The sequence below is a fragment of the Drosophila novamexicana genome, unplaced genomic scaffold (genome assembly GCF_003285875.2).
Source record: "Drosophila novamexicana strain 15010-1031.04,08,12 unplaced genomic scaffold, DnovRS2.1 tig00001340-arrow-arrow-pilon, whole genome shotgun sequence".
Taxonomy (NCBI): Eukaryota; Metazoa; Arthropoda; class Insecta; order Diptera; family Drosophilidae; genus Drosophila; species Drosophila novamexicana.
The window spans coordinates 261,221-281,841 of record NW_020824850.1 but is presented as its reverse complement, the minus strand read 5'-3'; the positions used below and the strand labels follow the sequence as shown (position 1 = coordinate 281,841).

At 44.3% G+C, this 20,621-nt stretch overlaps 3 protein-coding genes across 7 annotated transcripts; all 3 read left to right on the top strand.

Moving 5' to 3' along the window:
* The first annotated feature begins 974 nt into the window (after window positions 1-974).
* On the top strand, window positions 975-6,660 carry LOC115767167 (calponin homology domain-containing protein DDB_G0272472-like). The gene is made up of 4 exons (XM_030711350.1): window positions 975-988; window positions 1,073-4,991; window positions 5,906-6,452; window positions 6,517-6,660. The coding sequence occupies exons 1-4, from the start codon at window positions 975-977 to the stop codon at window positions 6,585-6,587; spliced, it is 4,551 nt and encodes a 1,516-aa protein (XP_030567210.1). The 3' UTR covers window positions 6,588-6,660.
* Window positions 6,661-7,663: 1,003 nt separating this feature from the next.
* On the top strand, window positions 7,664-11,459 carry LOC115767148. 2 transcript variants are annotated; one of them, XM_030711317.1, is made up of 4 exons: window positions 7,664-8,089; window positions 8,144-8,424; window positions 9,543-10,099; window positions 10,154-11,459. In XM_030711317.1, exons 1-4 carry the CDS (start codon window positions 8,079-8,081, stop codon window positions 11,393-11,395), a joined length of 2,091 nt encoding a protein of 696 aa, XP_030567177.1. In that variant the 5' UTR covers window positions 7,664-8,078; the 3' UTR covers window positions 11,396-11,459. The 2 variants fall into 2 exon arrangements, with proteins under 2 accessions (XP_030567177.1, XP_030567178.1); XM_030711318.1 differs by having other exon boundaries at window positions 8,136-8,424.
* A 534-nt stretch (window positions 11,460-11,993) lies between these two features.
* On the top strand, window positions 11,994-20,271 carry LOC115767160. Of its 4 annotated transcripts, none has more exons than XM_030711339.1 (4): window positions 11,994-12,152; window positions 16,668-16,994; window positions 17,166-17,815; window positions 17,869-20,271. In XM_030711339.1, exons 2-4 carry the CDS (start codon window positions 16,721-16,723, stop codon window positions 19,108-19,110), a joined length of 2,166 nt encoding a protein of 721 aa, XP_030567199.1. In that variant the 5' UTR covers window positions 11,994-12,152; window positions 16,668-16,720; the 3' UTR covers window positions 19,111-20,271. The 4 variants fall into 4 exon arrangements, with proteins under 4 accessions (XP_030567199.1, XP_030567198.1, XP_030567197.1 ...); XM_030711338.1 differs by lacking the exon at window positions 11,994-12,152 and adding an exon at window positions 14,336-14,883; XM_030711337.1 differs by lacking the exon at window positions 11,994-12,152 and adding an exon at window positions 14,336-14,883 and having other exon boundaries at window positions 15,819-16,994.
* Window positions 20,272-20,621: the final 350 nt, after the last annotated feature.

Genomic DNA, 20,621 nt, shown 5'->3' with positions numbered 1-20,621 from the left:
GTGCCAAATTTGTTCCTCTTGGTAAATTTATCCTCCTATCAGCTGCCTTAAACCTTACAATGAGCATGCGAAAATGGCCTTAACTTGTGCTACTGTCGAAAATTGTACTGTCTTAAATGCTTGGCACATAATCATGAATAAACTCCACCCATGGACCAGCATCTGCACCTGATAGGCCAAAATCTCGACTGGTTTAGTCACAGCTATTTACAAGTTAGAGTCACAGTTTTGCAATCACAGCTGCGGTGACTGCCTCAGCTCAACGGCTTACCATGGCAATGAAAATTGGGGCGCCTCGCTGGCTCTGGCTGGCAGCTAACTGCATTCTCTGAGCCCGTCTGAGCTCAGCTTGGCTGAGGCAATGCGCAACCAGACGCAGCCCTAAGGGCAATGCTGAGTGTTGTGTGCAGGTGCAGTTGCAGTTGCTGTTGCTGCCAGTTGTGGCTGCCAGTTGCAGTCGCTTTGGCGAACTGCCACGCCAAAAGCCAAAGCGAAACAAGTGAAAACAAGTTGAGCGCCTGCAGCAGGCCCGGAAAGTGGGTCAGAGCCACAGAGAGCAGTCGGAAGAGTTGCTGCTGGGAGTCGCTAAGCAGCTAGCTGAGATTCAGGCAGGCCAGTTATGCGCAGTAGCCGGACCGCACCATATCGGGCGGGCGGGCGCTTAGGCTGTGGAATGTGCCGCGCATGATGAGCAGGGTGCACATGGGCCATGGGGGGAAATGGCAACTGTGTAGAGAATGGCAACTAGGAGGGGGAGGGGATGGGAGAGCGGGTTGGGGCTGAGCCATGGGCGACGTCATCAGCGATGCGTCGTTGTTGATGCAGTTGACGGTTATTAGGCATGTCGAAGGCGGGCTAATGCCTTCCAGATTGTTGCCATAATACGCGTTGTTGTCGGTTGTTGTTCTGTTCACATTGCTGTTGCTGTTCTGGTTGATTATGATGATGGGTTTTTAATATGCATTTGGTGGCTGATGCACCATTTACGGTTAGTTTAATAACAGAACGTGCAGACCCCAAGCCCCAAAGCAGGCCATGCGAATCTCGTTCTCCATCTCCTTATCTCAACAAGCTCTAACTGTTTGCCCTCTCTTCCTCTTGCAGCGGCTCATCCTGGCGCCGTTTGCTATAGCCATGCCCATTGCCAAATGTTCGATACGCGCACCCATTGCGATTTCCTGATACCCAATCTCTTTGGACGCTGCCAGTGCACGGCGCCAACGCGCATGGTGGGTGGACTTTGTGTGGCACCAGCAACAGAAGAAACCCCAGCACCGGCAGAGGAGCAGCCCATTGAGAAAGCCTCGACGACAACAACGACAACAACGCCCGCGCCCACAACAAGACGCACAACGCCGACGACGACAACAACCAGAACGACAACAACAACAACGACAACAACTACTCCAGCGCCCACAACAACGCGAACAACTTCCGCACCCGCCATGCTGCAGGAGGATGAGCTGCCCGCCAGTGTGGAGGAGCAAGCGCTGGAAGAGGACGACATGGACCCCGAAAAGTTGAAACCTCAAATCATCGAAGTGGATAACGGCGAGAAAATTGACCTGGTTGATCATGCACATGAGGAAACGGAGCTAACCCAACAGCAGCTGCTGGAGGAAAATCAAGAGAAACTGGAAGCGGAGCAGCAGCAGGCAGCAGAGCAAGAAAAGGAAACAGTGCAGGAGATGAATAGTCCGAACAATCCCGAACAAGTTCATGAAGCGGCGACCGAGCAGGAACAACGCCCGGCTGAGGCCCCGCAAACCACAACGGGAGTTCAGCAGCTGCTGACGCCCGCTGATGTGGCTACCGAAGCCATGGAGCATGCAGAGCAAGAGACTGAAGCGGCGCCCGCCTACGATTATCCCTACAAGATCGATGAGGAATACGTGGAGGAGCATGAGATCAAACCCGAAGGGGACCAGCTAGAAACCGAGGCAGAGCCGGAGGCGGAGGCGGATCCGTCACCAGCAACTGCCACGCACAATGAGCCGGCTGTTGAGGAGGAGCTTGAAGCATCGGGCGCACAAGAAATTGCGCCAGAGGCCGCAGACGATACCATGAAATTCGATTATGAAACGGCCGGCGAGGGGGAGGAGCAACAACAGCAGCAACAGCAACAACAACACGATGAGCTGGAGCCCCCAATTGAGCCAGTGCCCATAGAGAAAGACGAGGAGAGCAACAGCGAGACGGATGCCACTCAGAATAATCAACAGCTGGAGGATGAGAAGGAGTTGTCGACGGGAGAAGCGGCAGCTGCTGCTGCTGCTGGTGATGATGACTTGATAGCTGTGTCGGAAATTGAAAGTGCGACAAATGCGCCCAAGGAGACGCAGCCAGAGAACGTGGAGCAGGAGGAGGTGGAACAATCGGGCGATCATGAGATTGAGACGGAGACGGAGCTGGCGCTCCAGGCACAGGCAGAACCAGAAGAGGCGGAGCCACAGCAAGTGGACATCCCAGCAGCCAATGATGAAGTGGAAGAAGCACCAGCCAAGCCGGCAGACGAGCCAGATGAGCAGCAGGCGGCACCAGAGGAAGCGGTGCCAAACGAAACAGAAGCAACCGAAATTGAGGAGCCAACGAAATTGGAGGACAGCGAAAGCCAAGCAGAGCCAATTGTTGGCGTGAAAGAGCCAGAGCTGGAAATGGAAAATCAAGTGGAAGAGGAGCAACAGAAACCCGAACCAACAGTAGCTGAGCCAGAAGCTGATGCTGAAGCCGCAGAAGTCGAGTTGGCAACCGAAACCGCGCCCGAGAATGCGGCTGAAATCGAGACGCAGAAAGAGACAGAGCAGCAGCCAGAGACTGAGACGGAGACTGAGACGGAGACTGAGACGGAGACGGAGTCAGAGCTGGAGACTGAAACCGATCGGGCAGAACAAAGCGCCGACATCAAGCCGACAAGTGGCGAAGATGATTTAAATGAAGCCAATCAATTAAATCAAGAGCAAATCGCGGAGCAGCAACCAGCTGAAGACGAAGTTGACCGAACAACCGAACAGCAGCAAATCAATGAGGAGCAGGGGGAGCAGAATGTGCAACATGATCTGGATGAGGAGACGGTGGAGAACCAGACGGAGACTGTGCACCAGCCAGCTGAGGTGGAGGCAACCAGCGAAGCGCAACACGAAGAATTGACTTACCCAACAAATGATGATGAATTGGCGCCAGAGCAGACCACAGAGCAGGTGGCCGAAGAGCAGCAGCAGGAGGCGGAGGAGGAGGAGGAGGAGAAGGAGGAGGAGCAGCAGGCGGAGGCAACGACTGAACGAACGGCAGCTGAACCAGAAATCTTGACAGCAGAGTCTGAACTAAATGCAAATGCAATTAAGACGCCCGAAGTGTCGGAAACAATTGCAGAGAAACAGCCCGAGGCGACGGCAGAGTCAGAGGCAGAGGCAGAGCAGTCGGACAACATTGCTAATGATGAGGTGTCGCATGTGGATGAAGCTGAGGCGTTGCCAGAGCCGGAGCTGATGGAGACCCATCATGCTGTTGAAGGTGCGGCCGAGACGGGCATCGAAATAGCGCCAGCGGCATTGCCAATTAACCAAGATGAGCTACAGGAAACCAACACCGAAGCTTTGAAGGAAACCGAACTCAATGCGGAGGCCGCGACGGAGCTGGCGGCGGAAACTGTCACCGCCGGGCACAGTGAAAGTGGAGAGCTAGATGAAACGGAAATGGACAAAAATGAAAATGATAATATCATACAAGGAGCGGAGCCAAATGTGGAGCAACAGCCAATCAAGGCCATCGAACCCGAGCCCGCAGCTGCTGTAACTGAGCAGCCCGAGCAGACCAAGCTGGAAGCCGAGCAGACGCTGGACTACACCAGCATTGAGCAGCTGAAGGAGCACAACCTGGACCAAGAGCAGCAGCCACTCGAGACTGTTCAAGCTGAGTCTGTGACAACTGAGACCGAAACGGAAATTGCAGCCACCCAAACGCCAGAGCTGGCCGCCGAGGTGCCCATTGTCAGCGAGGAGCAGAACACGGATGATTTCAAGGAGAGCGAAAGCATTGCGGGCATACTCAACGATCTGATGCTAGAGGGCGACAGCACAGTTCCACCGGTGCCATTTGGACAACAGCCTGGCCAAACCATGCCTATGCCGGATGAGCACGTGCAGCAGCAGCAGCTGGATGAGGCCGAGATGCCAGTCATACCCGATCTGTTGGCGGAGGCGGACGAGCTTCATGAACAGCAGGAACAGCCAGAGCAGCAGGAGCAGCACGAAGATGAAGCTGTTACCGAATTGTCCAGCAAGGAGCAGGATGAGAAGCTAATAACCTTCTATCCGGAGATGCCGTCAGAGCAGGAAGCTAGCACAGCTGCAGCTGAACAGACAGACGAACCGGAATCGAGCACTCCTGAAGCCGAAGTTGAACCGGAACGCACGCTGTCCCCTGATGAGCTGCCTTTTGACCTGATCGACAACTCTGGCCCCATCAGGCTGCAGGAGCTCGAATCGGACAGTCTTATACTGGAATCGACCACATTGGATACGCTGCTCGATCAAAACAATCACATCGAGGAGGCAAATGCTGCGCCCGCTGCCAGCCAGACGCACGAAGAGGCCACGCCCAATCCCGCTGACATTGTAGAGATAACCACGCAAACGATGCTCGGCTTGGCCAGTCGTGTCACACTCATGGAGCCCGCTGCGCCGGTGGTCACCACCCTAAAGCCTCTCATGACCGCAGAGGAGGCTACACCGCAACCAGCTGAGATTCCAGTCGTACCCGTCGCTGCACTGCCCCTGTTGAGCGGCAAGCCGGGCTCCGAACTGCGCAAGCGTGTCGATTTGGGTCTGGAAGCCATCTCGCTGGGTCTGCCCTGCGCCAGCGATCGTCAATGCCAGCTGTCCGATCCACACACGGTGTGCAATGCACGCGGCGTTTGCGACTGCGCAACGGCAAGCGGCGAACAGGAACAATGCAGCGCAGAACGCACAGGTTGCAGTCCCGGCACCTTCCAGGTAAGCTTGCACGAAATTCGTTTTTCCAAAATAAACTTAAGCTAAAGTAGGCGTAGCGCCAAGTAATAGCATTGCTTTAGCCCGTTTATTTTAATCGTTTTACATTAACCTGTACCTACATTTACCAGCAACATTTACTATTTATGGTTTTGAAATGTACCTTTGTTGGAAAAATTGTTCAGCCTAAAACCTTTTCAGTGGACAAAATTTGATGAATAGCACATTTTTCTAACTATAATACATTCACACGATTAAATTATCTTCTCACTAAATTTCCAAATAAAATTAACAACAATCTATTATCATCTACCATAAATGGAAAAGGTACCAAATTACAGTCATTAAATGACTCCACTTTAGCAATGCTAAATTATTTTTGCCACGATTTAGTCATACGAAAAATTTATCGTGTACTCAAAATTTCAAGCGACATGTACTATTTTCTATTAAAATGTACCATGTATGAAAAGTGATTCAAAGTGTACCACTTCATATTTAAAAATCGACTCCATTTGCTCAATGCTAGGTTTTTGTTTTTTCTATGATTTCGTCACACGAAAATTTAATCTTGTACCTTAAATTACAAGCAACACGTACCATGGATGGAAAATGTACCATAATATACCATTTAATATATTAATATTAAATTAATTCAGAAGTACATTTCTGATGTTATTTTTGATGGATTCCATGGTACAATTTCCTAGGTACAACATATACACGAAAAATAACCGTACTCAAAAATTGTTGTTCATGAAAAGCGATGAGTTACGGGTAGCTACTGGTACATTGTAAATGTTTAGTAGCTGTTTGGCTTACTTGCAAGGAATACTCTTAATGAAGTACACTAACTGTGTGAATCTACCCCTTTCAAGTTTGAAGACTTTTGTTAACTGTCCCTTACCCTTTTACAGTGCCGCTCGAGTGGCGTGTGCATCTCGTGGTTCTTTGTGTGTGACGGACGCGCCGATTGTAATGACGACTCGGACGAGGAGTGCACCCACAATGCGCGCCTCAACCAGACCTGTCCGGCGGAGGCGTTCCGCTGTGAGCGCAGCGGTCGCTGCATCTCACGTGCGGCGCTCTGCGACGGACGCAAACAGTGTCCACATGGCGAGGATGAGCTGGGCTGCGATGGACACCAGAGGGGCGGCAACAGCTGTCCGGCGCACACGTTCCGCTGCAAGAGCGGCGAGTGCCTGCCGGAGTACGAGTACTGCAATGCGATTGTCTCCTGCAAGGATGGCAGCGATGAGCCACCGCATCTGTGCGGCTCCCGCGCAATGCCCAATCTATTCATGCGTCTAATTGAGGCTGGCGGCCTGCTAGCCAGCCGCAACGAGCCGGACGCCTACTGCCCGCACCGCTGCAGCAACGGACTGTGCCGCTCCACGGCGATTGTATGCTCTGGACGCGATGGCTGCGGCGATGGCACCGACGAGCAAACCTGCGCCGTCTGCCGTAAGTTTGAGCCCCAGCCGGATTGCCAACAATCGATTTAATTTGTGCTTTTTCCCACTTACAGGCTGCCCGGCGCCCAAGGCTGCCAGCCTGCCCGCCTATTTGGCTAGACATCGCCCCATGCCGCTGTGGTAATACGATCTACAATCGATTTGCAACTGCAACACTGTTTCGCAACACTATTTCGTGCACTTTACCCACACTGTCAATTTGCCAATTATGTGCACCAATTGAAATATTTGATTTTTGCATTAGCATTTAAGTCGATTTAACGCTATTTATTTATTTATTTATTTATTATTTTGTTTGACTGCGCCAGCCACGCCCAATTGCCACCTTGCTAGCAAGGGATGCACAAACATCCTTTGACCCAGCGATGCTGACAATTGTGCGCCCTATGCGCGATCTAACCAATACTCCCGCTAACCCATACTCCCCCCACACAATCCCAAACTTCATATCGACTAACTATACCCATTATTCACGCACACACACACACACTATTTATTCTACTCATGTGCCCATTGAACTATTTATTTATTCTCACTTTTTAATACCCTACCAGAAAAAAAAAAACACTTCATTCGCTTAGCTTAGTTTTATAAAATTATCTAATTTATTTAAATTATGGCCAGGCAAAAAAGAAAACAACGAGAACAAAAAAAAAGAATCAGCAAAAACAATTGATGCATTTTTATAATATATTAATTTGTTTGTAAATAAGTTAACAAATTGCTTGATGTACATGATAAATGGCTATAAAATGAAATTGTAAGGCATAATGTACCAATATCGAGCCCCCTATTCACTATATATCTATATATACACATATAGTGTGGGACCGTCGCGACGGTTTGCCCAGATTTTCATCAAGTCAAAACGCATCAGAACAAAATAAACCATTTAAGAGAACACAAAATGCATGAATTAAATAATAATGAAAAAAATAAAAACGAACACAACATATTTTTAAAATAAAAAATGTCAAAAAATTATGAAAAGCCCTTGTTTAATTATTTGCCAAAATGATAAAAATTTAAATATATTTAAAGTATAATTATTTAGGACGATGTCAGCCTTTCGATATATTAACGCAGGCTTTCAATATGAAGGGTATATGTAGAGTATTCGAAGTATCGAAAAATTAAATTACATTTCTTGACTTTGACAAAGCTATCAAAAATATGTACCACATCATTTAATATAGATAAAAATCAACACTTGTAGAACACTTACAAAAACATTATCCTTGAGCTAAAGTTTTTGTTCGCATTTAAATTAAATGCTTACACATTTGTTTACTCCAAATTACGCTTAATATTTTAATTCAAACGTACTTTGTCAAAAGCGAAACAATTGCTGCATAAGTAAATATCAATTGACTTTTCAATCAGGTTTTAAAGCTTTCTAAGAGCAACAAATGAAACATAATTTTTCATAACTCAATTTCAATATTGCTGCAAGAATAAAGTAACAAGTGTTGTAAAGTGTCAAGCGAATACAGCTTCGTATAATGTAGTGCTGTAAAAGGCCTGACGAGTATAGCAGCAGTTAGTCCAGTGTTGTAAGGCAACGTGCGAATGTAGCAGCAAATCAAGTTCGTTAAATTAGCCCAAGCAAGTTTCTATGCCCAAAAGGTGAGCATTAATATTTATATGAATCCTATTTCTAATTTCTTGTAAGTCTTGAAGGTCTATGAGCATGACTGAGAAACAGCCGCTGATCGAATGCATTGAGGAGGATGCAAAGGAACCCTCCCCGCTGCTAGTAACATGGCAGTCCGTACTCAACTGTATCTATCGCCGTATATTGTTGCGGCGCAATCAGTTTATCGTTGTAGTTCTGTATGCCATATTCACCATGCTGATTGCCGGATTATATATCGTAAGCTTTTATCTAACGGGCGTTACTAAATCAACGCATGTGGATATTGTGCCAGTGTATCGGGAGTCGAATGTTTTGGGAATGGAAGGTTTGTTATCTAAGAAATATGACACGATAAGAGATATCGAAACTTAAAGAATCACAGCTGTTGAATCTGAAATGCTGCCCAGACCGTATATATAGAATAGGACAGAGTTTTCTTGATGGGCATAAATTCATTTAATCTATTGAAAATGCATATTGCATTTTGTAAAAATTAATTGAGCAAAATTTAAGAGTCATATTTCACTTACGTGCATGCACTCCATCTCCGAAAGTGTTTTCCCATGTGCTGTAATCTGTGGTAACCAAAAATGCACTACAAATTGCACAATAAAAAAAATGTTGAAAAAAAATAAGGCACTATATAAACACTCTTTTTTCGAACTTGTAGGGCAAGAAAAAAAAATAACGGAAAAATAAAAACTAACACCTTATGCAGTTTTTCGCGCGAATCCCGATACAATGCGCTTCCCGCCCGACCGACCGAGGGGCATAGTTATATAACGTACGACACGAATCGCGAAGTACTAACGGAATATTTAAATTATGCGCTTAGCTACGCCAATCTTACAAACATTTTTCACTCTTTCACCAACACTACACTTAAAAAAAAAAAAAAAAAAAAATTCCGATTCGCTTTTATTTGACGATAAAGACAAATGCAGCTGCTGCTTTCCAATGAACTTTTGAAGTTTCGACGATGGCGATCGTTCTTTCATTATTCCATTTTCGAACTTCCATTTCCATGTAGTCAGCTGATTTAGTAAGATCTACATTAGGATATAAAAAAAAATGCTTTTTCAACAATCTTCGGATATATAATATATAAAAATTGATGTTGTTTAATTTAAGTAATATAACGATATTTTTCTCAGAGTATCAGAATAAGCAGAGTACGAGGTCTTAACTTGGAGAGTGATTCGTATAAGCCGCAAACTTATTTATTTAGTTAGCTCACATATACTTGTATTCGATTTTTGTTTGTTTTTTGTTGGCCTAATTATTACTTTCATTGGTTCTTTAACTTCTGCCCGATCCAACATGTTCTTGCCAACCATCAAATGTTGTGTTCAGCCCACGGACTGACTCCACGCCCACCAACAACGCAAATGCTTTTGTTAACCAACGAACCGATGATTGATCAGACAACCCTTTCGTCGCAAGGTTATCTCGTGTACAACAATCACTGTCGGATCATGGATCTAGATCCATACAAGCGCGATGTGATGCGCCATTTCAAACCTATACACCACATGCCCTGCATGTCGGTGCCGCCGCTGACCCAGGTGCGCTACGACGCCAACGCCCAGCGCTATGTGCTGAACATCGATGCCAGTGCGTTCCCAAGCTACCAGGTGGGCAACATGCTTAGCTGCTGCTACATGGGCGTGCAGCGTGTCAATGAGAATGAGTTCAAGTTAACGCCATGCCACAAATTTAGCAGCAGAGCTCAGCTGTCGAACACAACGGACAACATCATTGTCTCCTGTAACTCGGGTACGAAACAAATCTACATCAACGGACATGCAACCATACCGGAGCGCGTGGCCGTGCGAGAACGCCTGGAGCGCTGGGCGCACAAGGATCGAAGCCGGCGTGTGCCCAGCGTACTGATGATAGGCATCGATAGCATCTCGCGAGTGCATCTAATACGTGCGATGCCCAAGACCGCACAGTATTTGTACGACGAGGATTGGTTTGAGCTGGCAGGCTATAACAAGGTGAGTCCCTTAAATAGAATCTATCCAATCCATGGCTAAATCAGTCTCCTGTAGATAGATGATAATACATTTCCCAACCTAATGGCCGTCTTGACAGGTCACAATTACACAAGTGCTTTGAAATATTGTAATCCCTACAAAATGCATGGCTTGGATAGATGCCATTTCATATGGAAGCTGTTTATGGGGCACGGCTATGTAAGCGCCTACGGCGAGGATGCGGTTAAGATCAACACATTCAACTTCTTAAAAAAGGGTTTCCAGCAGCCGCCCGTGGACTACTACTTGCGTCCATACTTGTCTGCCGCGGAGAAGCTACTCGGCGGCGACACAAAGCTGGGTCTGCCCCATTGCCTGGGCTTTGAGACGGCGGCGAAGCATGTGTACAACTATGCGCAGGAGTTTGCCAAACGTTATCGCAACGACAGCTTCTTCGGCTTCTTCTGGACGAACACGCACAGCCACAGCGACATATCGCAGACCAGCTCCATGGATGACTACTTGCGGGGCTATCTGCAACGTCTGGTGGCGCAGGGCACAATGGAGCACAACATTGTGGTGTTTTTCAGCGATCATGGCCTGCGCTTTGGACCGACGCGTGACACCTGGTCGGGTTACTTGGAGGAACGGCTGCCTTTCCTGTTCATCTGGCTGCCGCCATTTGTGCGAAAGACGCATCCGGAGTTTGTGGAAGCGCTGCGCCAGAATCGCAATCGTCTGACCACGCCCTACGATCTGCACATGACACTTAAGCACATACTCGCACTTTCGGGTCGCTCCGGCAGTCTAAAGTCGCTGAGCGGCGCTAAGGATTGCCCGCAGTGCCAGAGTCTGTTGCTGCCGGTGCCGCTTAATCGCAGTTGCGAGGATGTGGCCATTGAGGATCACTGGTGCACATGCTGGCAATATAAAGAGTTTCACCTGAGCGAATTAGTAATGCGGCTGGCGCATTATACGGTGCAGCACATAAATAATTATGTAGCCACTTTTCGCAATGGCAGTCTGTCCCATCTGTGTATGCCGCTAGAGCTGTTCGAAGTCAGGAAGGTTTATAAGGCAGAACCGAATGAAATCGACCCCAAGCAAATAGACATGTATATGCTAAACATATTTACGTTGCCCAACAGGGCGCTGTACGAGGCAACGCTGCGCTACAACAGGAACCTGCCACACGCGAAAAGCGTGCAGTTGTCCGGCTCCGTCAGTCGTATTAATTCGTACATTGACGAAGGAAATTGCCTGGGCGAGGGGCCACTTAAGAAATATTGCCACTGCCGTCCCAAAGACAATAACTAAAATAAAACGTATTAAACAAAAGCGGAGCACAACTTTCATAAGAACTACAAAAGAATGAACATTATACAATAGATTCAGCCCAAAACTCATTAAACATATTAATTATTTACATTTTCGCTTTGCGCCAATTTGTATGCTACATTCGGCAACAGCTGCACAGGGTGTTCACTGTGCGCCGGCTTTGATATTTGTTGTCATTTTGGGCAAGCACGTGCCAAAAATTCCACACACACACAGGACAAGTCTGTCGCTGTGTTTTTTTGGCAGTGAGAGCCGCGTCGCATACAAATGCTCAAAAGCATGCAACAGGTGCTGGGCGCTGATTGGTGGACAAGCGAGAGAGCAAGCGGCGTCAGCGCCGACTGCGCAGTCGCTAAAACCGAAAGCGACAAAAGCAAATAAACATTGCATGCTTTCAGGCGGCGCTCACAAAATGCAGCCGTCTGTTACGCTTTTCGCTCTCCGACGCGGCGCAATTGCGAGTGTGTGTGTGTGTATGAAAGCTCTCACACTCACATGCGAACGCCTCAGCCTCGCTGGCGCCAGCGTGCAAAATATTTGCTGTTATTATTATCTGTTTGCAGGCCATTGCAGCAGGACACGCGAGCGTCGTGTAACTCTCTGTCTATACATACGAGCGTGTGCGTGTGAATACCGTGTATTTGTGTGTTTTTGTGTAGTATTTGCGACATGCAGCCATTAAATTAATATTAAACTGTTGCAATCAATAAATAGCTGCAAAAACGTTTGCATTAAAGTGAGTGCAACATTAAATACAATACAACTATTTATAAAGTACAACAATTGCGAAAAAAAAGTTCTGTACACTTTTGTGCATGCGTATGTGTGCGTGCGTGTTGGTGTGTATATCCGAGTACGCGCAGCTTGTTAGTATCTATTGTGTCACAGATATGTTTGCAATTTTTACGCTGACGCTGCAACTGTATATTTTTTCAATAGGAGCTCGACAACACTTTGTGCGCTGTCTCTCTGTGTGTGTGTGTGTGTGTGTGTGTTTTGCTATTTTTACTACGTCAGAACGTCCTCGACATACCTATACATGCATAGCTATATGTTGTACGTGTGCTGCCACTTTATACAAAATTACAAAAGTGACTCATTTGACGCTAAGTTCTTAAGTTTTTAAAGACAAACTTAAAGTTCAATTTGTAATTCGATATGGGGTTTTTTATTCATAAATGTTATTTGCGCAAAGTTGGCTGGCTTTTGCACATGCTAAGCATTTATATTTGTTTGTACAGCTTGTTGCTAGTTTGTTTATAATTTTATTGTTTGATTTCCCAATAAATTTACACATTCAGCGTTAATTGAGACTCAATGTAAATTCTACACGCGCATAGGCCAAGCTTAAAGCTTATAATTCATGAGTCTGCCAAAGATTAAACATTACGATAATCAGTGTGAGTCATGCCTAAAACATTATCAACTTATCAAGTCAACAGAAAAATAAATGCATAGCTGCAATCTAAGCCAAGATACAATCGACATGTGGTTAATGAAAATGTTGTTTTAGCATGCAATCGAGTGAAAAGTCCAGCCCTTTTTTCTTGTTATTTGTTTAATTACCGAACTGTGGGCAGAACGAACCAATTTTTCTATAGATTTTTAACAAAAACGCTTCTCAATAATTCATAAATATATACAGCAGCCCAGCAACTACGGCTTTGATTAGCTGCAACAATATGTTTTGTTGTTTAGCAACATTTGCATGAACATAAGCGTTAATTTATCTTTCGTGGGAATTGTCTGTAGAGAGAAATATAGTAGATGCCCAGAGCTCGGCTCAACGTTAATTTCAATTACATTTTAATATCTCTTCTTCGATGGCTAACAAAAAACTATTGTGTCATAGTCGGAAATCGTGATGCTTCAAAACCAGCATTGAGCACTGTATAATCAATCATTGTTGCTTTTGGCCATACTCATGGACGGTAAAAAAAAAAAAACAAAAACAAAACAAAACAAAACTTAAAACCATTAAGAACACAAATGTTCAAGGTTGATGAGCTAAGAAATACGCTGCGATTAATAGTACTCTTTTAATAGGCCCTAAAAATAAAACTATTAAAATATGATATGAAAAAATTTAAAAAATGTTGTCTTCTATTATTAGAAATAGTTTCTAAATATAAAAGTAGAAAGAGTTGAGAAATTCGCTAAACAAATTTCACGCAAATAATTTCAAACACTATATTATTCGTACTAATTGACTTTTGAGTAATTACAGCGCACTCTTAACTAATTAGTTGAGTAATAAAAATAGTAGAAATACTTAGGTAACAAAATTACAAAAATATTGAAACACAAGTTCCAGACTGATAAGCTGGGAACTTGATTTAAAAATTTTAAACATTTTAAGTTATTTATTTCAAGCAGAAATATTCGTTCAAAATTGTTCAAACCAAAAAGGTTTGAAAAAAAAGTAATCGATCCAAAATGTTTGATACAAAATGTTCGATCCGAAATGTTCGATGGTTTGATTTTATGTTTGACCCATCGTCCTGCCTCAAGCTTGAATTCGTAAACCTAGTTTTTCCATTCGTAATCCTAGATACTAATTCAATTTCAAATTGCCCGTTCTACAGGAAATATCGCATGCTGTGCATACTTTCCCAAAGAAATGGCGGGCTAAATTTGTTCTCTAGCCAAAAATTTGGCAGCTAGCCCACAGCTATGTCTCTTGCCCTTAAATTACAGCGTATGCAAAACATCAAATGCACTAAGCTCATAATTTCAATGATGTCTGATGACGATAAACCAATGCAAGTGCCCGTGATCAATGCATTTATATGCATACAGCCACTCGGCTAGACCGACTTACAGCCGAGGGTAAAAAACTAAAAAAAAAAGATTGAATGATAGTCGAATAGCCGAATAGCTTCGTGATTGGGTAAACTTGATGGCGAACGCTGGCGATTGCGAGGTGCCCAACGCGATTCGCTTTCGTCAGCAATTGCAGCTGTATCTTTTTTTCTCTCTCTCTTTTTTTAAGTGCTCACGGATCGCTCGTCGCGTACGGTTCGCAGCGCGTTAATTTTCTGCTTTGCGCATATTTCAATTTATGTCAATTTCAATATATAAATCTCAAAATATGTCGCACGGGTTAATTAGTTTCGTTTTCACTGCACCTTATCATCCACATCGAATGTATATATATAGCAGACCTTTAACTGATTCACGCCACTTTTAATTATTGAAATTGTAAACAAGCTGTTAAGAAAAACAATAAACTATTTCTGTTTTCCATTAACAAAATTTGCAGCACCAGAAAATTTGTCTCGATTCGTTCTTGACAGTGAATATATAAAGACAGTGCAGTGCCCGGTCTTAACATAGATGGTAGGCAATAAGTTCAACAATTGCAATTACATGATAATTTCTTTTCGAGCTCGATGCCAGATAATGTCAGCCAAATATCGCGGTAAATGTGATTTTTAACTGAAATCGAAACGGCGCCCATTCTAAAAGTGAGTGTTGAGATCAGCATAAAAATTATTTCGGCCAAATATTCATAATCAATGAAAGTGAGAGATCTGCGAAGAGAACGATCCCATCCGCTAGATACTCTGTTTTCACTAAAAATTACAGCTTTAAAAAGATGGGAAAGAGGTTTAAGGCAACAAAATCTTATTAATTGATCTGTTTTAAGGACAACATCAATTTTTTGATTTTCTTTAATCTTAATTTAATCTTTCTTTATGTTCAAAGAATATGATTGATCGGCGACAGGCGTGGCAATATGCCAAAACCTTAGCTGAACCGGGCTTATAGTAATATGCATACGAAATTTGACTAAGCCTGTTTTAGATGGAATGGAAAAATATTAAAAATAAAAACCGGACGGACTCAGTGTTACTGCAACCCAATATACTCTATTCTGATGTGGGAGCAGGGTATTTGAGTCGAGTTGTATCCGCATTTTCAAGTCATTACGTTTTGGGTTTAGCACACATATGAATCAACACATATTTCCATAAAATTATTGTACCCTATAAATTGATCAATAATTGAACAATATAAATATATATATATATATATAAATTACGCTTTGGTAAACGAACTAATGGGAAATTGCACAACTGTCCCGAATTCGACTAGTGTACGGGGTGTGTGTACATGTGTGCGTATGTGTATGTGTGAGTATGTCTGTGCATGCATGTCTATGTATGTATGTGTATTTATGATTTATGGCATGAGTACAGGGTAGCTGCTAGTCGAGCACTCTTGACAAGCGTACCATTTGTATTATGCTTCACGTATGGCAAACCAACTTTTTAGTTTCTATATTTCTTATTAAAAAAAATTTTAATTTAATTACCATTTTGCATAATTCATGACTCTTTTTTTTCAATTTCTATTGTTTGTTGCTTCACCACGTATTAAATTACTTTTTAATTTGCAGCACAATATTTAATATTTGCATCCTATTTATTGAAACACGCAATGGGTTTTTGTGAGCCCTTTCGCATGCTGCGCCTAATTATCTATTTATATACACTGTTCACAATTTAAAAATGAGTATATTGGTTTCTTCAACTACGAAATTTGATAAATTTTGAATAAACATAAGCCCGTACCATCTCCCAACAAAACGTTTTGCACGAGCAGGTTAAATATATAAATATTCACTTACCAAAATCTGATTAGTTTTATTCACGAATATTCTCTTCGACTTTGCACAAAATGGCGCGCAGTCGGTTGCGGCCGCGCTTTCTGCTTCTTACTCCTTGAACACATTGCGGTACATTGGGCAAATGCAAGCTATGATAATTTAGCACAAATGCAGCGCCATGAGCTAGCTATGCGAATCCTAGAAAGTATTAATATCCTTCACTCACAGCCGATGCGCCATTTCAATCTGTGTGGGCCTTTATCCTTACGCCCATTATTCACAATTAGAAACTATTTAAAAAACCGAAAAACTTAAAATTGAGCCCGTCGTGTTGCATTGTAAAAGCCGCGATTAAGTCGTGATTGAATTTATCGATAGCTCGCCTCAATTGCACGGAATCGATAGGCGCCGATAGCGATATCCTGTTTTTAAACGATATTTAGGCGCTAACAAGAACTGGACGCAACAAACTTATTCTTTTAGATGCTCAACATTTTATATTTAGCATGGAAGAAGGGTTGAATGATTGCAGCAGAGTATCTCCCAGTCTAGCAGAGCCGCTTAGATAGTTTTGGCTCGTCTTTCCTGCATCACTTTAAACTGTTTATTGCTTCTTATCGTTTCGGGATTACATGGCAGACGAAAAAAAAAACAATAATTATGCCGCAAGCCAGCCAAAACAAATAGTTGCAATGGCTGACCAACGGCCGCTACTCGAGTACATTCACGACGAGACAAAGGATGGCAACGCAGATGCCCCGGAGCCGGCCTTGACGGGCATTGGCTTCAAGCACGGCGCCACGCCCTCGCTGGCCTGGTACGGCCGTCAATTGGTGCTGCGCCGCAAGCTGATCCTAGGCCTGTTGCTGATATTCATATTCTCGTATTTCCTAATCGGACCGGCCGATGTGCTGGACCTGGAGGCCGTGCAGGTGCATCATCATTCCAATGTATTGGACATGGAAGGTAGGGGGGAGCCCTAACTCTGAGATCCGTTTTATGCAATTTGTTATGTAGTGCATTTGCAGCTTTTGTGTTGTCTTTTGTGTTTATTGTTGTTTCGTATGTGTTTTTTTTTTGTATTCCCCGCATGATCCGCCTTAATTTTCCCCACGCACAACCAACTGTTGTGCTCAGCCTTCGATTTGAACCCAACGCAACCGCTTTTATTGACAACCATTGAGCACACAACTAATTCGATGCAATCATCGATAACCCCTATGCCAAAAGGCTATCTCGTGTACAGCAATCACTGCCGGATCGTGGACCTAGATCCGTTCAAGCGCGAGGTGATGCGCCATTTCAAGCGCGTTTCCTACAAGCCCTGCCAGACACGCCCGCCACTCACCAGGGTGCACTATGATGGCACTGCGCAGCGCTATGTCCTGAGCATGGAATCCACAGCTCTGGCCAGCTACAAAAAGGGCAGCGCCCTTAGCTGCTGCTATATGGGCGTGGAGCGTGCCAGTGAGACGGATGTCAACTACACGTCTTGCCAGAAATTTAAAGGTTCAGCTCAGCTGTCCAACAGCACGGACAGCATCATAGTCAAGTGTAAATCGAACAAGGAGCGAGTCTACATCAACGGACATCCAACCGTACCGGAGCGCGTGGCCGTGCGAGAACGCCTGGAGCGCTGGGCGCACAAGGACCAAGGCCGGCGTGTGCCCAGCGTACTGATGATAGGCATCGATAGCATCTCGCGAGTGAATCTAATACGTGCGATGCCCAAGACAGCGCAGTATTTGTACGACGAGGATTGGTTTGAGCTGGCGGGCTACAACAAGGTGAGTCCCATCAATAATATCCATTGAATCATAGCTAAAGCTGTCTCCCGCAGATAGATGACAATACATTCCCCAACATAATGGCTCTAATGGTGGGCTACAATCTGACGAATGCCATGAAGCACTGTAATCCCTACAAGGTGAATGGCCTGGATAAATGCAATTTCATTTGGAAGCTGTTCCAAGAACATGGCTATGTGACTGCCTATGGCGAGGATGCAATCAAGATCAACACATTCAATTACCTGAAAAAGGGTTTCCAGCAACCGCCCGTGGACTACTACTTGCGTCCGTATTTGTCCGCCGCAGAGAAGCTACTCGGCGGCAATATAGTCCTTGGTCTGCCGCACTGCGTGGGCTTTGAGACGGAGGCGGAGCATGTGTACAACTATGCGCAGGAGTTTGCCAAACGTTATCGTAACGACAGCTTCTTCGGCTTCTTCTGGACGAACACGCACAGCCACAGCGACATCTCGCAGACCAGCTCTATGGATGACTACTTGCGGGGATATCTGCAACGGCTGGTGGCGCAGGGCACAATGGAGCACAGCATTGTGGTGTTTTTCAGCGATCATGGCCTGCGCTTTGGACCGACGCGTGCCACCTGGTCGGGTCACTTGGAGGAGCGGCTGCCTTTTCTGTTTATCTGGCTGCCGCCATTTGTGCGGAAGGCGCATCCGGAGTTTGTCGAAGCGCTGCGCCAGAATCGCAATCGTCTGACCACGCCCTACGATCTGCACATGACACTTAAGCACATACTCGCGCTTTCGGGTCGCTCCGGCAGCCTGGAGTCGCTGGGCGGCGCCAAGGATTGCCCGCAGTGCCAAAGTCTGTTGCTGCCAGTGCCGCTTAATCGCAGCTGTCAGGATGTGGCCATTGAGGATCACTGGTGCACATGCTGGGCGTATGATAGCGTCTACAAGAACTCCAAGACAGTGCGTCAGCTGGCCAAGCGTGTGGTGCACTATCTGAACGATTATGTCAACAATTTTCGTAATGGCAGCCTGGCCCATCTGTGCGTCCCGCTGTCGCTGCAGAGCGTAAGCGCCGCTTACAAGGCGCATCCGAAAGACATCGATGCCGGCCATATACAGATCTATTGGCTAATCTTCTATACCGCGCCCAATAAGGCGCTGTACGAGGCAACGGTGCGCTACAACAGCCAACTGCCCGAGGAGGACAACCTGCTGGTGACCGGCTCTGTGAGTCGCCTCAACACGTACAGCGGGGAGGCCGATTGCATGAACGATTTTGCAATCAAGAAGTATTGCTATTGCCGTCACAAGGGCGCTTGATTCAAATCGATTATATGGGACTCATATATTATTTAGATTGCTTAGTCTTAAGCCCCCAAGTGCCGTTAATAGTAGTTGTTGTAGGGCTAAGCAAAAGTAGATGTTTAACTCTCCCTCTAAGTAGCCGCCGTGTGGGCGTTAACACCTCGACTCGGGAACATTTCCAGAGCAGCAACGTGATAATATTTATTTAACAAGTGTAAATAATCTTTTTATTTACACAATATGTTAGATTAGCATTGAAAATGCAAAGAATAGACGCGACTTGGGAATATAGCGACATCTTCTGTGTGGGTGTAGCCAACTTTTCAAATCGTCTTCCTAGATAGAAGCATGGCATCTATCCCTAAATTGTCTAGAATACAATCTTCGAAATTGTTATTGCTAATTTAAATCAGCATGACTTTCATATGAAATGTCAACGGTTACAAATCTCAATCTAGATTCCTTAACTAGAGTTAGGGCATCTTTTGTTCTGGCATAGCTTTACTGGCATATCGAATTAGACTAGTCATAGTCTATAGATTACGTCTATGTCACCCAATACCTAGTTCGGATAGCATGGATTTTCCTCGGGAAGGCAAAGTTTCGAATGCTATGCTTTATCCTGTTCTCAGATATTGTTCTAGATAAAAGCAATTCCTTGCTCGAGCAACGCTAGAATCTGGATTAACTGGACAGGATTGTTAGTTATGCTGCCCTTTAAGTTCGTTTCAGGAACCGAGGAGGGATAGGCAACCTTCCTTTCTTCACATAGGTTATAGTTGTAGTTGCTTTCACCTCTTTCAAATATATTTCAATTCTTCTGGAGAAGCATCAGAAACATTCGATTATGTCTGTATCATAAACTAGAGCTTGGAAATTTGCTATGTAGACTCAAAGAAAAAATCCAAAAATCCTAATTAAATGGAAAATAGAAAATCAAATTCGCAATGTAAATAATATAATATATATTCTTTAGCTTACTTCTAACGTTCTTTATGTATATATACTCGATTTCCAATATACTTAGAAACCCAAACAAACAACGAATGCCAAGATTTCAATTAATATTGTATAATCAAGTATTATTTAAGTTTGCATTAAAAAATATACAGCTACATTTTACATATAAACTTATGTAATTAAAAAATATTTATGACAAGTTTTTTTCATAGATACAAATTTAGTAAAGCGTTTTTTTTTTTTTTTTTATTAAATAGGAAATGAAAACAAGTTAACCAAAATAAAATATATATATATAAGTATATAAAGATTTGGCGTTTGTAAATAATTCAAAACTTAGTTGAGAATTGCAATTGATTTATTGTGAGCAATGTGGTTAAATAGTCAAAGATGTCACTAACCTAAAATTTTAACGGATATGTGGACATATATATATATATATTTATATATATATATAGGGAAATATATACGATATGGAAATGTTTTTAGCTATATGTACATTTGCTGATTTTCTAAGGGGGGCATAACTTGTAATTTGTCAAACGAGCCATTGCAATTCTCTCTTG

Excerpts from the sequence above, each read along its gene's own strand:
- LOC115767148 (XM_030711317.1), top strand. Across the intron at positions 8,425-9,542 it reads GAATGTTTTGGGAATGGAAG|GTTATCTCGTGTACAACAAT; the intron begins GTTTGTTATCTA and ends TTTCGTCGCAAG. Across the intron at positions 10,100-10,153 it reads AGCTGGCAGGCTATAACAAG|ATAGATGATAATACATTTCC; the intron begins GTGAGTCCCTTA and ends AGTCTCCTGTAG.
- LOC115767160 (XM_030711337.1), top strand. The coding sequence starts at position 16,661 with ATGGCAGACGAAAAAAAAAACAATAATTATGCCGCAAGCCAGCCAAAA. Across the intron at positions 16,995-17,165 it reads CAATGTATTGGACATGGAAG|CCTTCGATTTGAACCCAACG; the intron begins GTAGGGGGGAGC and ends TGTTGTGCTCAG. Across the intron at positions 17,816-17,868 it reads AGCTGGCGGGCTACAACAAG|ATAGATGACAATACATTCCC; the intron begins GTGAGTCCCATC and ends TGTCTCCCGCAG.
- LOC115767167 (XM_030711350.1), top strand. Across the intron at positions 4,992-5,905 it reads GCAGTCCCGGCACCTTCCAG|TGCCGCTCGAGTGGCGTGTG; the intron begins GTAAGCTTGCAC and ends ACCCTTTTACAG. Across the intron at positions 6,453-6,516 it reads GCAAACCTGCGCCGTCTGCC|GCTGCCCGGCGCCCAAGGCT; the intron begins GTAAGTTTGAGC and ends TCCCACTTACAG.